At 35.0% G+C, this 18907-nt stretch overlaps 1 protein-coding gene across 1 annotated transcript; it reads left to right on the top strand.

Annotated features, from left to right (window-relative positions):
• Positions 1-5503: 5503 nt before the first annotated feature.
• LOC120133593 lies at positions 5504-10766 on the top strand. Its single transcript, XM_039150153.1, has 4 exons — positions 5504-5659; positions 8938-9168; positions 9242-9340; positions 9933-10766. Exons 2-4 carry the CDS (start codon positions 8949-8951, stop codon positions 10664-10666), a joined length of 1053 nt encoding a protein of 350 aa, XP_039006084.1. The 5' UTR covers positions 5504-5659; positions 8938-8948; the 3' UTR covers positions 10667-10766.
• Positions 10767-18907: the final 8141 nt, after the last annotated feature.

Raw genomic sequence — 18907 nt, 5'->3', positions numbered from 1 at the left:
ATGTGGAGCAAGACATGTCAATTCTCCTTACCGAAGGTCATATCAGAAGAAAGGTGAATAATATGGATGTTAATATATAAAGTTCTAGTTGACATGTATTCAAAATAATATATTGTATAAGCTCTGAATAGTTCTGTAAATGTTTTGAATAAGTTACATGTTATAAAATTTTAAATTACTCACTATTTTATACAAGTAGATGTTTTGAAAAGTCAATGTGACACCTCGGACTCCAATTTGGGTTGGATCCGGGTTGGGGATGTTTCATTTAATGGTATTAGAGCTAAGGTTTAGTTGATTCTAGGCTTAAAACGAAGTTAAATGAGATTTAAAATGTGTACATGCCAACACAACATTAATAATTTCTGATCTGATAAGTGTAAGGAGTATACTATCTTGCTAATAGAATAAGAATAGTATGATATAGTAGAAATCGGATTGCAATAGTTTAAAAATGAAGTTAGATGTAAATCTGATTGTGATAGCAATTCACATGCCCTGGCCAGGCAGGATGAAGAGTGAACACATCAGGAAATGCCTTGTAAGATCAAAGATTGATTTCAGAATTTGAAATCATATTAAATTAGTGATAGCAGGTTTTCACAGTTTTGAATTGGAAAAATGAGGTGAAGTATTCTTATTATTTAATGGATAAGATAGAATATGGTGAACAAGTATCACCATAAGAAAGTTAAAAGATCTTAAGATGTGGTTAGAATTTGTAGAAGAGTTCAAGAATAAGTGCATCAATGACAAGCATATAAGATATAGAAAGCCAGAGTTTATGAGTTGAGACAAAGGAATAGTGATGTGTATAAGCAAAAGTATGGATATGATAAGAGGTTGCATTTTAGATGGAACGAGTTGGCGTTGGCTAACCAAATTATGTGATGAAAGGTGTATTGGAGTTGAAAGATTTTAAGATATTGACAGGTTAAAATAACCAAATATAAAGTGGATCTGGATACAGTTGTATATTTGGATCTTAGTAATGTGATATAGTGAAGGAAGTGAGGATTTGTATATTTGAGTAAAGCTAAAGATTTATAAGAAGAGTTTAAGAATGAATACATCAGTGATCAGTTTATAAGACAAATAAAGTCAGAATGTTAAGTTTGAACAACGGAAATCACATGGTGTATGAGAATGAATATGAATTTGATAAGTTAAGTAAACTATGGTTAAGATAATTCTGAGTGGAAAGTGTGTATATGATTAATTGATTAGGGCTTGTGCCCTAGATTGAACAGTTGTTATTGACTAGCTGTAAGAGTAAATATGATAAAGTTATAAGATTGGAAGAAAAGATAAAGTGGAGTTAATCAAGTATGATATGAATCTGGATGTAGTTATGTATTTTGATTATATAGATATGATGTAGGCAAGGAGATAAGTATTGGTATGTTTTAAAAAGAAGGCTTTAAAGAAGGAAATACAAGTATAAGAGATGGTAAAGAATGAAGTTTTGTATAAGTAAATTGGGTTATCAAAGCTACGAAGATGCAATGATGATTGGTACATAGAGATGAGTATAGGTGATAAGATACGAATATATGAATATAAAAGGAAATATATGATTTATGTATAAGGAGATTTCAATTTGGAATGAATAAAGGAATAATGGAATAAAGAAATGAAAAGGATTGAGTTTAAGGGACCAGATATGATGAAAGTTATATGGAAGTGTAGATGATAAGTTCGATATAGAAGTACGAAAAGTGTGCAAGGTGATGTGAAAAGATTCTTTAAAGTGTATGTTTAATCATAATTGAAGAAGATTTAAAGTTGTGTTCTTGGTCAAATGATGATGGAAAATGAGTTTGGTTACTATTATAAGGTAATTAAAGATGGATTTATGAGGTTAAGTGATGTTACTGTCTACGTGATCAGTGACATTATATGAAATTTTAGAAATGGTCAAAGGAAAATTCAGAATAGAATGAGAGAAAAGACAGAAATGGATTGAAGTTATTGGTTGTTGTTTAAATGATAAGTGATAGTAACTGAATGTAAAAAAAAAGTAGTTGAAAAAAATAAAGGAAGGAAACGTTAAGTAAAGGAGGCAACATGAGAACATTAGAAAATATTTTCTTATTGATATGTTTAATGAAAATTCGAGGACGACTTTTCTTTAAAGGATGAGAGATTTGTAACATCCTGAAATCCGGGTCATTGACTAAAATGAGAATTTTTGAAACTTGGTGATAAAAGTAGAATAGTTAAATAGTTTAATGACTTATTGGAAATATAGTTGAAGGTTGTTTAGTAATTATTGAATGAATTAAAGGGTAAAATGGTCAATTGACAAGTAAGATTTTTTATTTTCCTTTATAAGATAAAGGAACCACGTGGAAAGGGAGAGATTTCTCCAGAGTTCTCTGCTTCTCTTTTTCTTCTTCTTCACGTGGAAGCCAAGAACAAAGGTGAGTTCTGGTTAATTGATTTCTTATTGAATTTTAAGTTTGATTTCGATTATCAAGTGACTCTTAAGCTTAAGGAAAGCTTAATTTTTCATAAAACAATAAAAAGAAAGATATAGAAAGGATTAAAGGAAGGAAGTGAATAAATGGAATCTTGGTATAAAGACATTTATGGGATTTCCAGACCAAATTTGACTTGTCAAGGGTCTAATTAAGAAGTTAGAAACAATAGAATTGAATTTGGAACATGTTGAAAATTTATTGTAATTCTTGAATTACATATGGAGAATAGGACTTTGATGTTAAAGAGGTGATGAATGAATAGAAATGAGTTTGAATATTTGTATGTGAGTTAAGAATATAAAAGAGGATGAAATATGAAGAGTTGAGCTAAAAAGAAAGTGAATTTCGTGCTCTAACTGGAATTTCTGGGTTGTGTGCATCGATGCACATTCATTGTGTACCGATGCACTCTCAATTAAACAAACATCGAATGTAGTGAGTGCATTGATGCTTAGGGAGTGCATCGATACACCCCTTAAAATGAAAACATCGAATGTAAATTGTGCATCGATGCATGGGGTAGTGCATCGATGCACATGTTAAGGATGCATCGATACACTATAGAATGTACTGATGCACTTCAATGGGAAATGGAATAAATCTTTCTTTCATTCTAAGAAATGATAGATTAAAGTATATCAATTGGATAATGATAAGTATCAGTACATGATTATGTAGATATCGAGCACGAACAAGTTCCAGGACGACTATCAAGTTAAGATTCGACCGAAAGAAAGGAAATCATAAAAGAGGATTGGAACTTAGTGAGGCCAAGGTGAGTGCGTATTATTAGAATATACGTATTGTATATGGAAATTAGACTTACGACAAGTCTGTTTCCAATATATTGAATATATGATTGTACGATTAGAAGTATGATTATGTTTGATATTACGTGAATATGTTTAGTTCGTATTACATGTTATGTGGTATGAATTTATATGATATGTGTTATATGGCAATGATTTATGTATTATAGGAAAATGTTATATGAGTTATATGAGCTTGAGATATAAATTATAGGATCACGAACTATGTAAAATACCAATGACTCATGTGATAACAAAAAGGAAGTGACTATATAAACATGTAAGATAAATTATATGGGAAAGATTTATAGGCTTAAATGAATTTATAATAAATAAGATATATAGTAAAAATCTATGAAGCCATAGAGAGATATTATAGGAGCTTTTGATGATAATTTATTAGAAGACTTGTATATGTTATAAGCTATGTGAAACTGAATTAGGTAAATATATGAAATTAGTAAATAAATGATGGGAGATAAGTAATTATATAAAACATGGACTTATGATATATAAATATATATATATAGACTATATGAAAATGTGTACATGAATACATGCATAAGTGAGATATGTTTATAGGTTATAATATGTTACATAATTTATGTGAATATAAAAGTATAAACTATAAGTTATATGATATGAGATAAGTTATTATATGTACATGTGAATTATATGGAAATAAACTATGTGACTAAGTGTGATCTTATGAAATGTGATAATGAGCTATGTGATATATGACATGAGATATATGAAAGAGAAAGTATATGTGATAAGTGAAAGTGAATCATATGATTACATGAAGATGTGAAACGATATAAAGATAATGCCCATGTTATGTGTTATGAGATCTAGAGATATAGTTGGCATGCCAAGAGTCGAGGGTCTACGCAGTCCTTCGGGACATAGTGGTCCTCCGGGACATTTTATAGTGGTCATTCGGGACAAATTTCATAGCCCCTAGTGGGACCCCATACGAGCTGTGGTGACATCATAGTGCACAACCTCAATAGACTCACATATCTACAGTTCTCACAGATGTACATGGGCTAACAAAAGAGATAACAATAAATATATATATATTACATGTAAAGTATATGCTTTTGTGATATGAATTGTATTATATGATATATGAGATGATGTGTATATTGCTTGATTAATTGAATCATATGTGGCTTAAAAGAATGAATATATGAGTATATGATTATGAGACATAAATGATAAGAATATGGATAGTGGAATAAGGTTAGTAATGGAAATAGTGTGAGATATGTATATATGTATATTACATTGTATGTAATGTTAAATTGTTTTGGTATGACATCATGAGATGATGTGTTCCTGCATGTTTAAATAATTAGAGTTCTTTTATAAATGTAATGCCTCACTAAGTCATAGACTTAGCGTGTAATTGTTTCACACGTAGGTTGTAGAAGTGGGAAGAGTAAAGAGCAATATGGAGTAAGACATGTCAGTTCTCATTACCGAAGGTCAGATCAGAAGAAAGGTGAATAATATGGATGTTAATAAATAAAGTTCTAATTGGCATGTATTCAAAATAATATATTGTATAAGCTCTGAATAGTTCTGTAAATATTTTGAATAAGTTATATGTTATAAAATTTTAAATTACTCATTATTTTATACAAGTAAATGTTTTGAAAAGTCAATGTGACACCTCAGATTCGGATCCGAGTTGGAGATGTTACAGTTTATGTTCGTTTATTATTTAAATGAACGAACATTAACAAACTATATTCCTTATTGAACGAATATGAACAAAAATTTTTTTGTTTATTTATGTTCGTGTTCGTTTATGTTCGTTTATTTATTAAATGAACAAACATGAACATACATTTGTTCGTGTGTGTTCGATTCATTTATAAGCCTACTCATACCTACACCTCAAGGATCATAAACAATTCCTTGGAATCGGATCTTAAATACACAAATAACAAAATTTCAGAAAAATTAAATGGTTTAAATAAAAAAAATAAGTAAAAGAGAATAATCCCTGGTCAAAACTAACAACTTATACACAAACTAACGGGAAATTGAAGGCGATAGCCGACACGTGTCTTAATGACATGGTAAAATCTCTAGATTTTACATTTTTTTAATTTTATTATCTTAGAAAAATTTTACAATTATTTCTTAGTTGACTAGGGAATAATAATAATACATGCTTTTATTTTTTGGAAAAAAATCTTTAATTAGCCAAAACTGGCCATGTGTATACTCGTCATTCTAGAGAGAGAGAAAGAGGGATGGAGTGAATAGTGACAAAGTTCGTGAAGCGATTTGACGAAAATGATGCAGCTGACGAAGTTTCAAGACAAACCCTAATTTTTTTTGTTCTTGAATGAGGTTTACTTTTGACGCTCTTTTCTTCTTTTGCTTTATTTATTTACTCATTGATTAAGATTATTGGGATGAAGTTATGGTTTTCAGTTTTAGGTAATCTAAGTTTCTATTTGTTCCGTTTCGAAGTTTTTCTTTGAATTGGCAACGTAAAGAAGAAGAATGAAAAAAAGGTTAAAATTAACTCACGAGTTTGGAGTCGGGAATTTTTGGGTTTTCTTTGTTTAAATGGTTTTGGAATTTTTAAGGCCTTTCTCTTTTTGGGTATCAATGCTTGTTGGTGCTCGGAGAAACGTGAGCTCTTTTGTTTTCATTTACTTAATTGAATAGCTAATATTTTTTTGCTGTTTTTGGTGTTAGAACTTTAAATTTGTATTTATCATTACATTAAGAAATTTGTATTTTCATTGCATTGGCTAGCTGGGGATTTTATGCATTACCTTTCGATTTATCTTGGACTTATTCCCATCTTATTTGATGAAACACACCCTTATACGCGCGTAATAGATGATTTGGTTGAACAATTATATTTTCTTTGATTTTAGTTTAGGATTATTTGAAATTAAGTGCACATTGCTGATGACTTCTTATCATTGACCTCATACAATTTTCACTGAACCTAATAATCAAATCCAGAACCGTACCACTCGAACATGATTTTATAACTGACGAGGTTACTGAGTTTTTGCTGATGTGTACTTTTTCTAGGGCATTGCTTCACTCGTGTCCGACCCCTGGTTCAACAGTTTAAGATGTTATTTGGTGATCATAAACTACTTGACTGCCTACAGCAGGGGGAACAATTGCACTTTAAGCATTTTTTTTTTGATAGAAAGATGGCCTCGTTAAAATCCCCATCATAACCGCCGATCTACAAAGATAGATCAGCGGACATTAGATGGAGGAAAAGAGTTCCAATAATTTTATTGCTAAAAAAACAGATACAACATCAGTACATAGACCAATTACAATCATACTCCAACCACCAAACAACAAAACCCAATACAAACTACCAACCAAAACCTACATATTACCCCTTCGACAATCCTATCCAATACCCAACTTGGCAAACTCATCTGCCTTATGATTGGCACCTCTGCAAATATGCCTAATGACCACACCCCTATTTAACACTACATTAGCAATATCATTCACCACAACTTTAAACAAAGGAGTACAAGAAGCTGGATTTTTAATCCATTCAAGAGCCACTAGACAATTAGATTCTAAAATTAGCCTTCCCCTAGAAGCCCACTCCGAGTCCAAAAATAGCTGTAGACCCCTCTTGATCGCCATCAATTCAACCAAAATTGGAGGGTCCGAGCCAACTTTCTCTGAAAACGAATCCAGCATGATACCTTTCTCATCCCGAAGTAACCCACCTATTCCGCCCTTCTGCCAAGAACTATCCATAGCCCCATCCACATTTACCTTAAGAAAGCCTGACGGAGGGGAACACCATCCTTCACGAACCAAATTAAGCTTCCTTGACCCTTGAAAGGAATCCGCTAACGTAAGATCTCCCACTAGACTATCAAAAGGAATCGAATGATTTTGAAACTTTGTCGAAAACCAAGTTGCAACTCTGTATCTCACCAAGAAAAAGAGTTGAACACGATCAAGTTTCCCTTTATTGAAAACGATTTCATTTCTTTGCTTCCAAACCGACCACAAAATTGCTCAAGGAATAAAGGTCCATATGACTGAAAACGGGATTAACCCATACCAAGCCGAGAGTAACGCAACTGGGCTCTCTGGAACAGCGAAAGAGATGTTCCAAGTACTCAAAAACCCCGTCCAAAGACCCCAAGAAATAGTGCAGGAAACAAACAAGTGAGTAACAGATTCTGAAAAACCTCCACAAAAAGGTCACATTTGATCCTCGATCCCCCTAACCCCACGCTTAACTAACTCGACTTTAACAACCACCTTTTTATAAGCCACCTGCCACACGAAGGACTCCACTCGAGGATGTGCCACCCCTAGCCACACAAATTTTGACCAGAAGGAGTTAACTTCAGACCTATCAAACATAATGCACGATTTCACCGAGAAACAACCATCGCCCTGTCCAATCCAAACATAACTATCATCAGTTTGCTCTGAAGATTGAAAATTGCCTAACACCGAATACAAATGAATCAACTGCTCCATCTCCCAATCTGCCAAATTCCTCTTCATCTAAATATCCTAGCACCACCCCGACGAGTTCCTTAACCTAAAATAAGCAATTCTCCCTTCTTTGTTGGTCGAGAGGATAAACAATCTTGTAAATTGATCTTTCAAAGGCACACCATCTAACCACACATCATGCCAAAACAAAATAGATTCCCCATTGCCAACCTTGATGTGAGTATTACCCTTAAAACAAGCACCAAAATCATCACAAGCGTAGCAGCTCTTCACTGTCCCTTTCCATATCCAAGAAGCTCTCGTGGAAATCAATTTGTCGACATTAAAGGAGTTGAAATCAAGATTATTGACAAGGCATATGACCCTTTTCCACAGTGATTCTTTCTCTGAAACAAACTTCCTTATCCACTTCCCCAAAAGAGCTCTATTCATCATATCCAAATTAGCTATTCCCCGGCCTCTCATATCCTTTGGTCTGCATACCAAATCCTACTTTACCCAATGGACAGCTTTCCTGTCAGACGACCCCGCCCCCCTGAAGGAATCATGCCATAATAGCATATAGCTTCTTTAGAACGCAAGAAGGAATTCTGAATAAGGACATGAAGTAAATTGGTAGAGAGACATGCATGTTTGTGATGTTATATCATTTTCAACATTCTTTTACCAGGGACGATAATTTTGCTTAGAGGTTAACATCTTCTGTTATGCATCAACAGCTTAATTGTTTATTTCTTGTTATTCAATATGATCCATAAAGAATAGAATAGGGAGAATGTTGTGGCTATGTTGCTAAAAAGGTTTTCAGGTTTATCATTGTACGTGTTTTATGACAATGACTTGATTTCCTGTGAAAAAAAAAGTTGATCTTTCAAGAGCCAGAAATACCTTCTGGCTATGCAGCAATTCTATCAGAAAATCTATAATGTTTAGAGAGTCTGTGGGATGTTGGGAGGGTAGATATTGATTTTTTTTAAGCATTTAATTGCTATCAGAAAATCTAAAATTTAGTTATTTGACATCAATGTATTTTTTTCAAGTTATGAGACCTTGTTTCTTGCAATGTAGAACTTTCTAATCTCTTGATGCTATTTGACCTAACTTTTGTTCTACATGGATGGTAATGGCATACTGCTATACATTGACTGTAGGTCATATTTGGATGATTCGGAGCTTTCCCGTTTTACTTTCTCGTAAAATGAATGCAAGGGGTGGACGAGTATCTAAGATTCAGAATTCAAAACAAATTCAGGGTGAGGGACCAAACTGGGTTCTCATTGCTGGTGGTGCCTTGTTGAGTACCTTATCCATCCGCCTTGGTTACAAGCTGAAGCGGGCACTTGACACAAAGCAACAGTACAATGCTAAGACTAGCTTGAAAGGTATATGGCTATCTATTGCTTCAATAATTTGTACTGGATACATAACTGCTTCTAAATTTTGAGTTTGTTACAGGGAATGGAACTTCTGACAGGATATCATCAGGTTGCTGTTTACATTCAAATATGTATTTATTTAGCCAGGTCGATGATGCTTATTTCAACTGCATGTCAGGTGTGTTGCAGCCATCTTATAATTTCAGCTGTCCAAGGCTTCTATATATAAGCACTTGCTTCAGTTCGGGTCTTTGAGTGGGTTGATAAAAGTGAAGAAATATAGTTCTTTTGAATTGTCTAGTTTGATTTCTCAACCAAAACCTCCTTTTTAAGTGTAAATAGTCGCATATTGGCTTTGAAGAGAAGAAACAGTCTAGTTCTTCTTTAGGACACAGCCTTTTGTTAGTCATACTCATTTTGAAATTCTGGCATTCCAGTATTACTACTTGGCAGTTTCAGTTTTTTAGAACTCTTTAATCATACTCACTTTGAGCCTTGAGGTGTCGATGTGTGACTGACACTGTTAGTTTATGATAAGCGATGAGTTAGATCAATGTATTTCCCTTTGCATGTTGGGAGGTCCTTTTGAAGTTCCTTGAAGCGCTCTAGTTCCTGCCGTTAATAATGTGACTAATCGTAGAATGATATGTTCTCTAGCACTTTGACTTTTTTTTGTAGTGAAAGTCAAGGTGTGTGTGTATTTTTTTATTATTTATTATAATTATTTCTTGTGTAAATTGGTTTCTTATTTAAGTTTGGTTTCAAAACAGGATCCCGAAGCATAGGGGAGAAGCACCCATCCAACGGTCAGATGATGCCCAAATCTGAAATTGCTTTACCTCTGGTGACAGTTCCTACTGCTGATTTCAACAAGGATAACGGTGCTATGTGGGCTTCATCTCCTGATCGCCTTGAGTTGCCTCCAAAACCATTCCATCATTCCAACTGCTCTGACTCCCCGTGTGTCTCAGAGTCTGGCTCTGACATATTTAGCAAGAGGGAAGTGATACAGAAACTGAGGCAACAGCTGAAGAGAAGAGATGATATGATACTGGAGATGCAGGATCAGATCATGGAGCTGCAAAATTCACTGAACGCTCAGGTAGCAAACTCAACTCATTTACAATCGCAGCTTGATGCAGCAAACAGAGAATTATTTGACTCCGAGATGGAAATTCAAAGGCTGAGGAAGGCGATTGCGGACCATTGTTTACGACATGCTAGCACGAACGAGAAGACTTCAGCCTTTACAACTTGGATGTATGAGTTAAGAAATAGCCATACCAATGGCTATGTCAATGGAGACAACTCGGGCTCCCCTGAGAAGGGAAGGGAAGATGGGGAGAGAATCGAGATGCTGAAAAGAGAGGTAGGAGAGTTAAAGGAGGTGATAGAAGGAAAGGAGTACTTTTTGCGGAGCTACAAGGAGCAGAAGATGGAGCTTTCCATGAAAATCAAGGAGTTGCAAGAGAGATTGAATTCACAGCTTCCCAATATTTTGTAGGTAATGATTAGGATTTTGTGCATTCTTGCTTGTCTTCTAATGTTTCTTTCATGACTTGAGGATAAAAAAAGTATAGTATATGCTTCCTTTTCTCCTTTCTTTCCCAATACCACTGGCCTTAAGTTTCATGTTAGATGAAATGATCTTTGATTGTGCATTTGTATGTATGAGAATGAGATGTTTGTGAAAGAAAGGGGGAACCATGCGCCATTATAGTAGTTTGTTATTTTTTTCTCGTCCTTAACCACTTCTTACAGAAATCTGAAACCAAGTTCTCTTTTCTTGTTTTTTTTTTTTTTTGTATTATTAACAAGTACAAACCAAAGCTCGTTAGCCATGAAACTTTAATTGGTTAAATCTACTGTATTATTCATGAGAAAGTAAAGTTAGAAGAGTAATCTAGTATAAGCCATCGAGTGGTCTTAGTAAATAATAAAAAGGAGTGTTATTTTCTCTAAAAGTCTTGGGTTCAGCAGTCACTTTGTAAGATATGTGTACGTTATCAATTGAATTTGCAAGATATGCGTACATTGTCAATTGATTAAGAAAACTTTGAACAATTACTATGTTCAGTTTACTACTATTTATCCCATGTTCAGGCGCTTCGTCATAAAAGCAAAAATAAAATAACTTGCTTCACCACTGCTTCACCACAATCCCTTTCTTCCAAATGAAGTTCATAAAATATCTCCCCCCAAAAGCTTCCACATTATTTCTAAAGTATTTAATAGAAAATTTACAGGTTAGCATTACAAGTTATGAGGAGAATCTAGAAACTCAAGTGCAGCTATGTATGACATGTATGCAAGATTTAATTTATCATAATTTAAAGGATTTCATTTTTAGAATAACCACTTTATTTCCTTTGTCTTCTCTTCTTCGTTTCTACATGCTATATCTTTGGAGAGAGATGACCGTAAAACTACATAAAATGGAGATTAAGAAGTATTGTAGTACAGGAACTTGCGAGCATAGATCCAATCTCATCCACAGGTCAAATCTAAATAGCAGGTTTTGTTCAATAGAATTCGGAGTTTGGTGGCATTCTGACTGGAGAAAATGTCTGTAAGAGTGATCCAAAGTGCCACAAAAGGCCCGAAAGACTTCAGTCTATTGTATCCTTGATGTTTCGATGTAGTTCTTCGTTATAACAGGTTCAGGGAACAATTGATCTGAAGGATTTTGGGGAGGGGCAAGAAGAAAGGTTGGCTTGATTGTTTTAACTTTGCTCGTCGTGATTTTGGGATCCATTCTTTATTGATATCTGAAGACTAAAAGCAGTTTATATTCCATCAATTGTTGACGGATAAATTTATCTCATTAAATGCTTGTGATTCATCCTTTAAAATTAGATGGAAAGTCGCGATTGATGAAGAATGACTGTTGGCCAATATATTTGTAGAGAAGATGGTCGTGCAGGATGAAGAAGACGAATTAGGGGTTGTGAAGGTTCCAACATTTTTCAGTCTCGGTTTGGACATTTATAGTGAAATTTAGTGTGTATGTTAATTATACAGTCAATATAACTATTTGTAGACTAACGAGCTAGATGAATTTGATTGTGAGACCTCAATTATGTTATGATAAGTCACGTGGACCTATCAGAAGTCTTATTAATGTAAATGGTTAGAAAATTTATATCCAAAAAATATGGGCTTGTTGGATACCCCGATAGGCTAAGAGGGATATCTGGAGACCTTAGATGGCAGGATGTTGACAATTTTGCTAGTAGTTTCAACTAGTCCAATATGACAAGTTCGAAAGTTGTCAGATTATATATATATATCTATATATATATATGTATGTATGTATAAGAACAATTAAGATTATATTCAAATGTGAAAGTAAGTGTTCAAAAGAAAATGTAAAAAAATAATTTAAAGATGGGTTAATTACTTTGTTATACAATAAAAAATTAATTAACGATATTAAATACTTTCATTAAAAATTTCTAATAATATGATTTATTTAATAATCTAATTTTTTTGGATAAATTTCATGTATTACCCAAGGAAAACAATCAATTTCTACAAACAACAAAAGCAATCAAGAAAACCCAAACCAACTACAAACATCCAAGGTTGCTACAAAATGCCCCAACTGTTACAAAGCTTAGCATTCATCGTATCCACCTTATTAATGCTTTTGTCTTTTAATCGAACTTGCATTACAAACTTGACAGCTTGTAACAACTCATCAACTGTGCGAGAGTGACCTCTAAAGATTCTATGATTCTTTTCCTCCCACAAAAAATAAATATAAGAACCCTATGCAATTTTGAGGATAGCAGAAAAAAGGGATTTGCCCTTAAGGAACTGCACAATCCATGTCAACTCTTCCTCCCAAAGCTTAGCTACTCGACTCAGGGCATATAGTCTTAAAATACCCTCCCATAGACAGACAGCAAATAAACATTCAAAGAAAAGGTAATCTCTGGTTTCCACTACACTATTGCAAATAACACATTTATCATTCTTCATGGGGATTCCTCATCTCAAAAGCTTATCCTTAGTAAGCAATCTCCCAAGATAACCATCCAAACCACAATGCTATGTTTAGGAACATGTTCAGTGAACCAGTACCAAGGAACTTCATGATTTGAGGTCTCTTCTACTGGGGGACAGGAACAGATAATGCACCCGGTCTAAACTTCATGAGTTTTTGATATAATATTTTTATATAAATGACCTTGAAGTTATTATCAAATCATTATAATAATTATGCAAAATATAAAACAGTTCGAGGTATTTATAAAAAAAATTAAAAATAATTAAAACATGTAACATAACAAAAAGAAAACATATATACACACAAGTGTACAAACATACTAAAGTTCTTGAATAGCCTAAGTGGTTAAAGGAAATGTTTTGTTCTTAAGGTTTTGGCTTTAAGCAATTGGTGGATTTATTACTTTCAAAACTAGAAAAAAAAAATCAATTTCTCCCAAGTTGTATTTGGTGAGCTCGTTGACACCATAAACAACTTTCAGTATAAGAAATTTGATACCTTAGTGTATGGTTGTCTTCTTAGCCATTTCTTTGCTAAAGTCGGTATCAATTTTGATTAAGATCATGCTATACTTGTAACACCCTAATCCAGACCGACCTCAAGATCACTGGATCACGATGTCATACAGGACCACTATAGTGGCTAACCCAAAATTTTTATTTAAACATAACTGAGTATAAAACATTTGATAAAAATCCATCCATACTAAATAATAAAACTATAGTATTTAAGATTTACAAATATGAGGGAGCTCCTAAAATATTCAAAATATATAACGATGAGTTTAAATCAATAGTTATGACCGATATACAAGGGTTTATAATAGTACATGCCCTCTAAAAGTAACTCAAGACATATTCTAAAATACTTGGATGCTCTGGTCTGTTATACTGGAATGCCTGGTGAAGATAACTCCCCACGCATGATCTCCTGACCTGAGCATAAAAACATATTCCGAACGTTGAGCTTATGAGCTCATTGCCTCACTAAAAATAGTACTATACTACATGCATTCACTAAATATGCTAGCTAGTGGCACAAGTATAGGGGCATAAAAAGTAGTAGTCTACTATGCTTTAGCGGGCATCATGGTGCAGCTGAGGGTTTTGTATCTTGGAGCTCACACACCCTTCTAGCCTGCTTAAATACCCAAAGGTACTCTGGGTGAGATCTGAAATTTTCATCGGAAACGTACACCCGACCAACTCACTCCATCGAGTTTTGGGGCGTCTGCACCTTGTTGTATTTCACCCTAGCTGTTGTTATTTCTAACTTTTCTGAGTTAATTAGTGTTCTCACTTGTAGTGTTATTTCACCCTCGAGTTCGATCTTGAAAACATTGGATTATTTATCTAATACTGCACACTAGTACCGATACTGACCCTCCACTATTGATATTGAACCTTGGGTATTACTCACCTTTAGCTATAGATATCGATTGACTAATTCGGGCTGATTTGGTATGGGTTGTATCGATACTCCAGTGTTTTGGCTTCGATACTGGGTCTAGGTATCTATACCAAAATTTGGTTATATGTTTGGAAAAAAGCTTTGTATCGATACTCCTATGGGGAGTATCGATACTCTACCCTGGGTATCGATACACTAATGAGTACCAACACCAAAATGGTCTACTGGAATCGAGTATGTGCTCTCTGTTTTAATACCCCATGGATATCAAGAGCAACCCTATAATATCAATACTTCTTGAATGGGTATCGATACTCCTATTGAATTTACTCTTTGTTTTAAGAAGTATAGGTATTGTTCTTCCAGTAGTGATACCCTCACTCTAAAATGCCTTGTTTAGGCACAAAAAATGTAACCTTTCCATTCTAAAAAGCCCTACTAAGGGTCCCAATTATTTTTAAAGTCTTATGAATGATAAAAGGAGTCATAAAGAGTCTATAAACATGTTGGAAACACTGATTTTCGATCTCAACCATGAAAATTCTACTTAACTCATGTAACCTGCCGAACACATTTAAATGACCTACATGTGGTAAAGTTGAGTTTGAAGTGAGGTACATTTGATTTCTAAATTGCTAGAATTATCCAAAGCTCAACCCAAGGTAAGCTTTTTCTTCATCTTGTTCTTGGAGCTTTCTCTAACTTCTTTTTCTAGGTAAGAATCAAGAATTTATGTTACTAAAGTTGTTGAGAAACTTAGAGGGGAATCTAAAACGTTCCTATGGGCTGAAATCTCCCAAAAACATAATGGTTTGCTATGGTTTTCTAAAACCCCCCACTAAACCCATTATTGGTTTTTTATGGTGAAATGAAGGGATTTAGAGCTTGAATTGAAGCTTGAGATGAGTATGATATGATTCTTATCTTTAGAAATCTCAACTAGAGCTGATGAACTATCAAGTTACCATCTTTATTAGCTACCAGACGAGAAATATGAATGGATGAATAATGAGAAAGAAGAGATAAAGGAAATTTGTGAAAAAGAGAAATAAACAGACGAGATAGCATCTATTTTTAATGGTTTTCAACTTTTGTTTTGAAAAAAGGTATAATTACTCTTTTGGTCACTCTACTTTTGGCCAACTCTCATAATCCCTATTTTTACCAAGTAGTAGGCTCAATCCCTAGCACAACCCCACTTAATTTGGGTTAAGGCTTTCCATAGGCTAAGGAATTTATTCAAGGACCAACTCGAGTTAGCCCAAAACTATTAACGTAGGTTTTAGGGCATTATAACTCTCCCCTCCTAGAAAGAAATTTTATCCTCGAAATTTAGCTGAATAGAAGAGGTGAGGATATTGAAGCTGCATGTCCTCCTCGGTTTCCCGAGTCGCTTCCTCAATGCTATGGTTCCTCCACAACACTTTCACTAAAGGAATCCACTTGTTCCTTAGTTGCTTAACCTCTCTGACTAAGATCTGGATCGACTCCTCCTCATAGGTCATGTCCCGACTGACATCAACTTGCTCTAGAGGAATGACATGAAATGGATCATATTGATATCTCTTGAGTATGAATATGTGGAACACGTTTTGGATGCTCTCCAACTCTGATGGTAAGGCTAACTTGTAAGTTATTGGCCCAACCTTCTCTAGCACTTCTTAAGGTCCTATGAAGGATGGTGTCAATTTTCCCTTACGACCAAAACGAAACACTTTCTTCCATGGGAAACTTGGAGGAACACCTTGTCTCCAACTAAGAACTACTTACGCTTTATATATATGTAGAATCTATGCCTATACGAGTCTTCCTTCAATCAATTATGAATTAATTGAACCTTCTTTTCGATCTCTCTAATCACATGTCGACCCACTATTTTACTTTCACTAAGCTTTGTCTAACAAAGCAGAGTCCTACATTTGTGCCCATAAAGGCCTCATACATAGCCATCTGAATACTCGATTGAAAGTTATTGTTGTAGGCCAACTCCACTAAAGGAAAATGGTCCTCCTAAATAATGGAGCAATTAAAAATGTACTCTAAGATCTAGATGACACGCTCTGACTAACCATCTGTCTGAGGATGAAAAGTTGTAGTAAAATTTTGTTTACTGCCTAGGGATTCATGAAGAGCTTTCCAAAAATAATAAGTGAATCGAGGATCTCTATCTGATATGATGGAAATTGTACAACATGTAGTCTAACTATCTCTTGGATGTACAACTGAGCTAACTTTTCTAGGGTATAATCCATCCTAACTAGGAGAAAATGGGTTGATTTTGTTAAATAGTCGATTATGCCCTAAACTACGTCATGTCTCTGTCTGTTCATCGGTAACTCGATCACAAAGTCCATGGTCACTCTATCCCATTTCCATTAAGTAATCTAAATAGGCTAGAGAGAATTTGGTGTTTCGCCTTAACATGCTAACACACTAGACACCTAGAGATGAACTTTGACACTTCATTTTTATACCCGACCACCAGAACAATTATTAAAGCTCCTGATACATTTTATTATTACCTGGGTGAACTGACAGTGGGTTGTGATGCACTTTATGAAATATCTTACTACGCAACCAAGAATCTATGGGCATACACAACCAACCCTTGAAGTACAATGTACCATCATCGCGCAACTCAAAACCCAACACCTCACCTTGGCGAACCTGTTCTACTTGAGCCTTTAATCGCTTATCTGAACTTTGTAGCTTCTTGGTCTCACCAACCAGTTCATGCTTGAATCCCAACTTGAATAACAACCCACCATCACTAGACAAGCTCAACCGCAAAAGGAGAGCTCATAAAGATGAAATCAAATTCCTGCTCAAGGCGTCTCCTACAACGTTTGCCTTTCATGGATGGTAATCTATCACGTAACCATTATCATTGACTAACTCAACCCACCTACATTGTCTCAAGTTCAACTCATTCTAAGTGAGTATATACTTAAGGCTCTTATGGTCTATGAAGATATGGTACTTTTCCTCAAACAGATAGTGTTGCCAGATCTTTAGGGCAAACACAACTATTGCTAGCTCAAGATCATGGGTTTGATAATTGTGCTCATGGGCTTAAGATGACGAGATGCATAGGCTACCACCTTGCCTTCCTGCATCAAGATACACCCAATACCATTCAACAAGGAATCATTGAAAATTGTGAAGTCTTTACCCGACTCTGGTTGGGTTAGAACTAGGGCTTGGGTCAGGATAGTCTTTAGCTGCTCGAAGCTTTTCTATCATTTTTCATCCCACACAAAGGGAACTCCCTTCTAAATCAATTTGGTTAATAGGATAACTATCATCGAAAAGCCCTGAACAAAACGACAATAGTACCCAACAAAACCTAGAAAGCTACGTACTTCTGATACATTCTTAGGAAGCTCCCACTCAACTATGGTCTGAATCTTTTAAGGGTCAACTTTGATGTCGTCTGCTGACATGACATGTCCTAAAAATGCTACCTCTAAGAGCCTCGCACTTTCCAAACTTGAAATAGGGTATGAAGAACTATATGGAGATGTTGATCATGCTTCCCTTTCGAACGTGAGTACACTAGGATGTCACCTATGAGCATTACTAAAAACTGATCCAAGTAGGGGTGAAAGACTCAGTTTATCAAGTCCATGAACATCGCCGAGGTTTTGGTGAGCCCGAGCCCAAACAACATTACTAGGAACACATAATGATCATACCTTGTCCTAAAAGTTGTCTTCGCTACATCGACATCCTTCACTTTTAATTGGTAATATCCCGACCTCAAGTAAATCTTAGAGAACACACACACTCCCCTAAGCTGGTCAAAGAGATTGTCTATCCTTGGGAGTGGGTAACAGTTCTTTATGGTTAACTTGTTTAACTATCTATAGTCAATACACAACCTCATTAACCTGTCATTTTTCTTAACAAACAAGACCGACGCTTCCCATGGAGAAATGCTCGGTCAAATGAAGCCTTTCTCTAACAACTCCTGCATCTGAGCCTTTAACATTTTTAACTCTATTGGTGTTATGCAGTAAGGAGAAATGGACACCGGGGTTGAACCTGACATTACCTCAATGCCAAACTCTAACTCGCGATCGGGCGATAGGCTCGACTATTTCTTTGGGAATACATTGGGAAAATCTCACACTGCTCAGATGTTCGCGAGTGTTGGAACGGAGATTCAGGTATCAACCACGTGAGTGAAGAAAGCCTCAAAACCTCATTCGATCATCTGTTGGGATTTAATAGGTGACATTGTCCTTGACTGACTTGATTTTTAACTGGTCATCACTAGCTTGGTACCATTATCTATCCTAATCTTGAGTTGTATGGCCTTGC

Source organism: Hibiscus syriacus, unplaced genomic scaffold (assembly GCF_006381635.1).
Source record: "Hibiscus syriacus cultivar Baekdansim isolate YM2019G1 unplaced genomic scaffold, ASM638163v2 tig00110584_pilon, whole genome shotgun sequence".
Taxonomy (NCBI): Eukaryota; Viridiplantae; Streptophyta; class Magnoliopsida; order Malvales; family Malvaceae; genus Hibiscus; species Hibiscus syriacus.
The sequence above is the reverse complement of the archived record's forward strand: the minus strand, read 5'-3'. Positions and strand labels throughout refer to the sequence as shown.

Excerpts from the sequence above, each read along its gene's own strand:
- LOC120133593 (XM_039150153.1), top strand. The coding sequence starts at position 8,949 with ATGATTCGGAGCTTTCCCGTTTTACTTTCTCGTAAAATGAATGCAAGG. Across the intron at positions 9,169-9,241 it reads TGCTAAGACTAGCTTGAAAG|GGAATGGAACTTCTGACAGG; the intron begins GTATATGGCTAT and ends AGTTTGTTACAG. Across the intron at positions 9,341-9,932 it reads TTATTTCAACTGCATGTCAG|GATCCCGAAGCATAGGGGAG; the intron begins GTGTGTTGCAGC and ends GTTTCAAAACAG.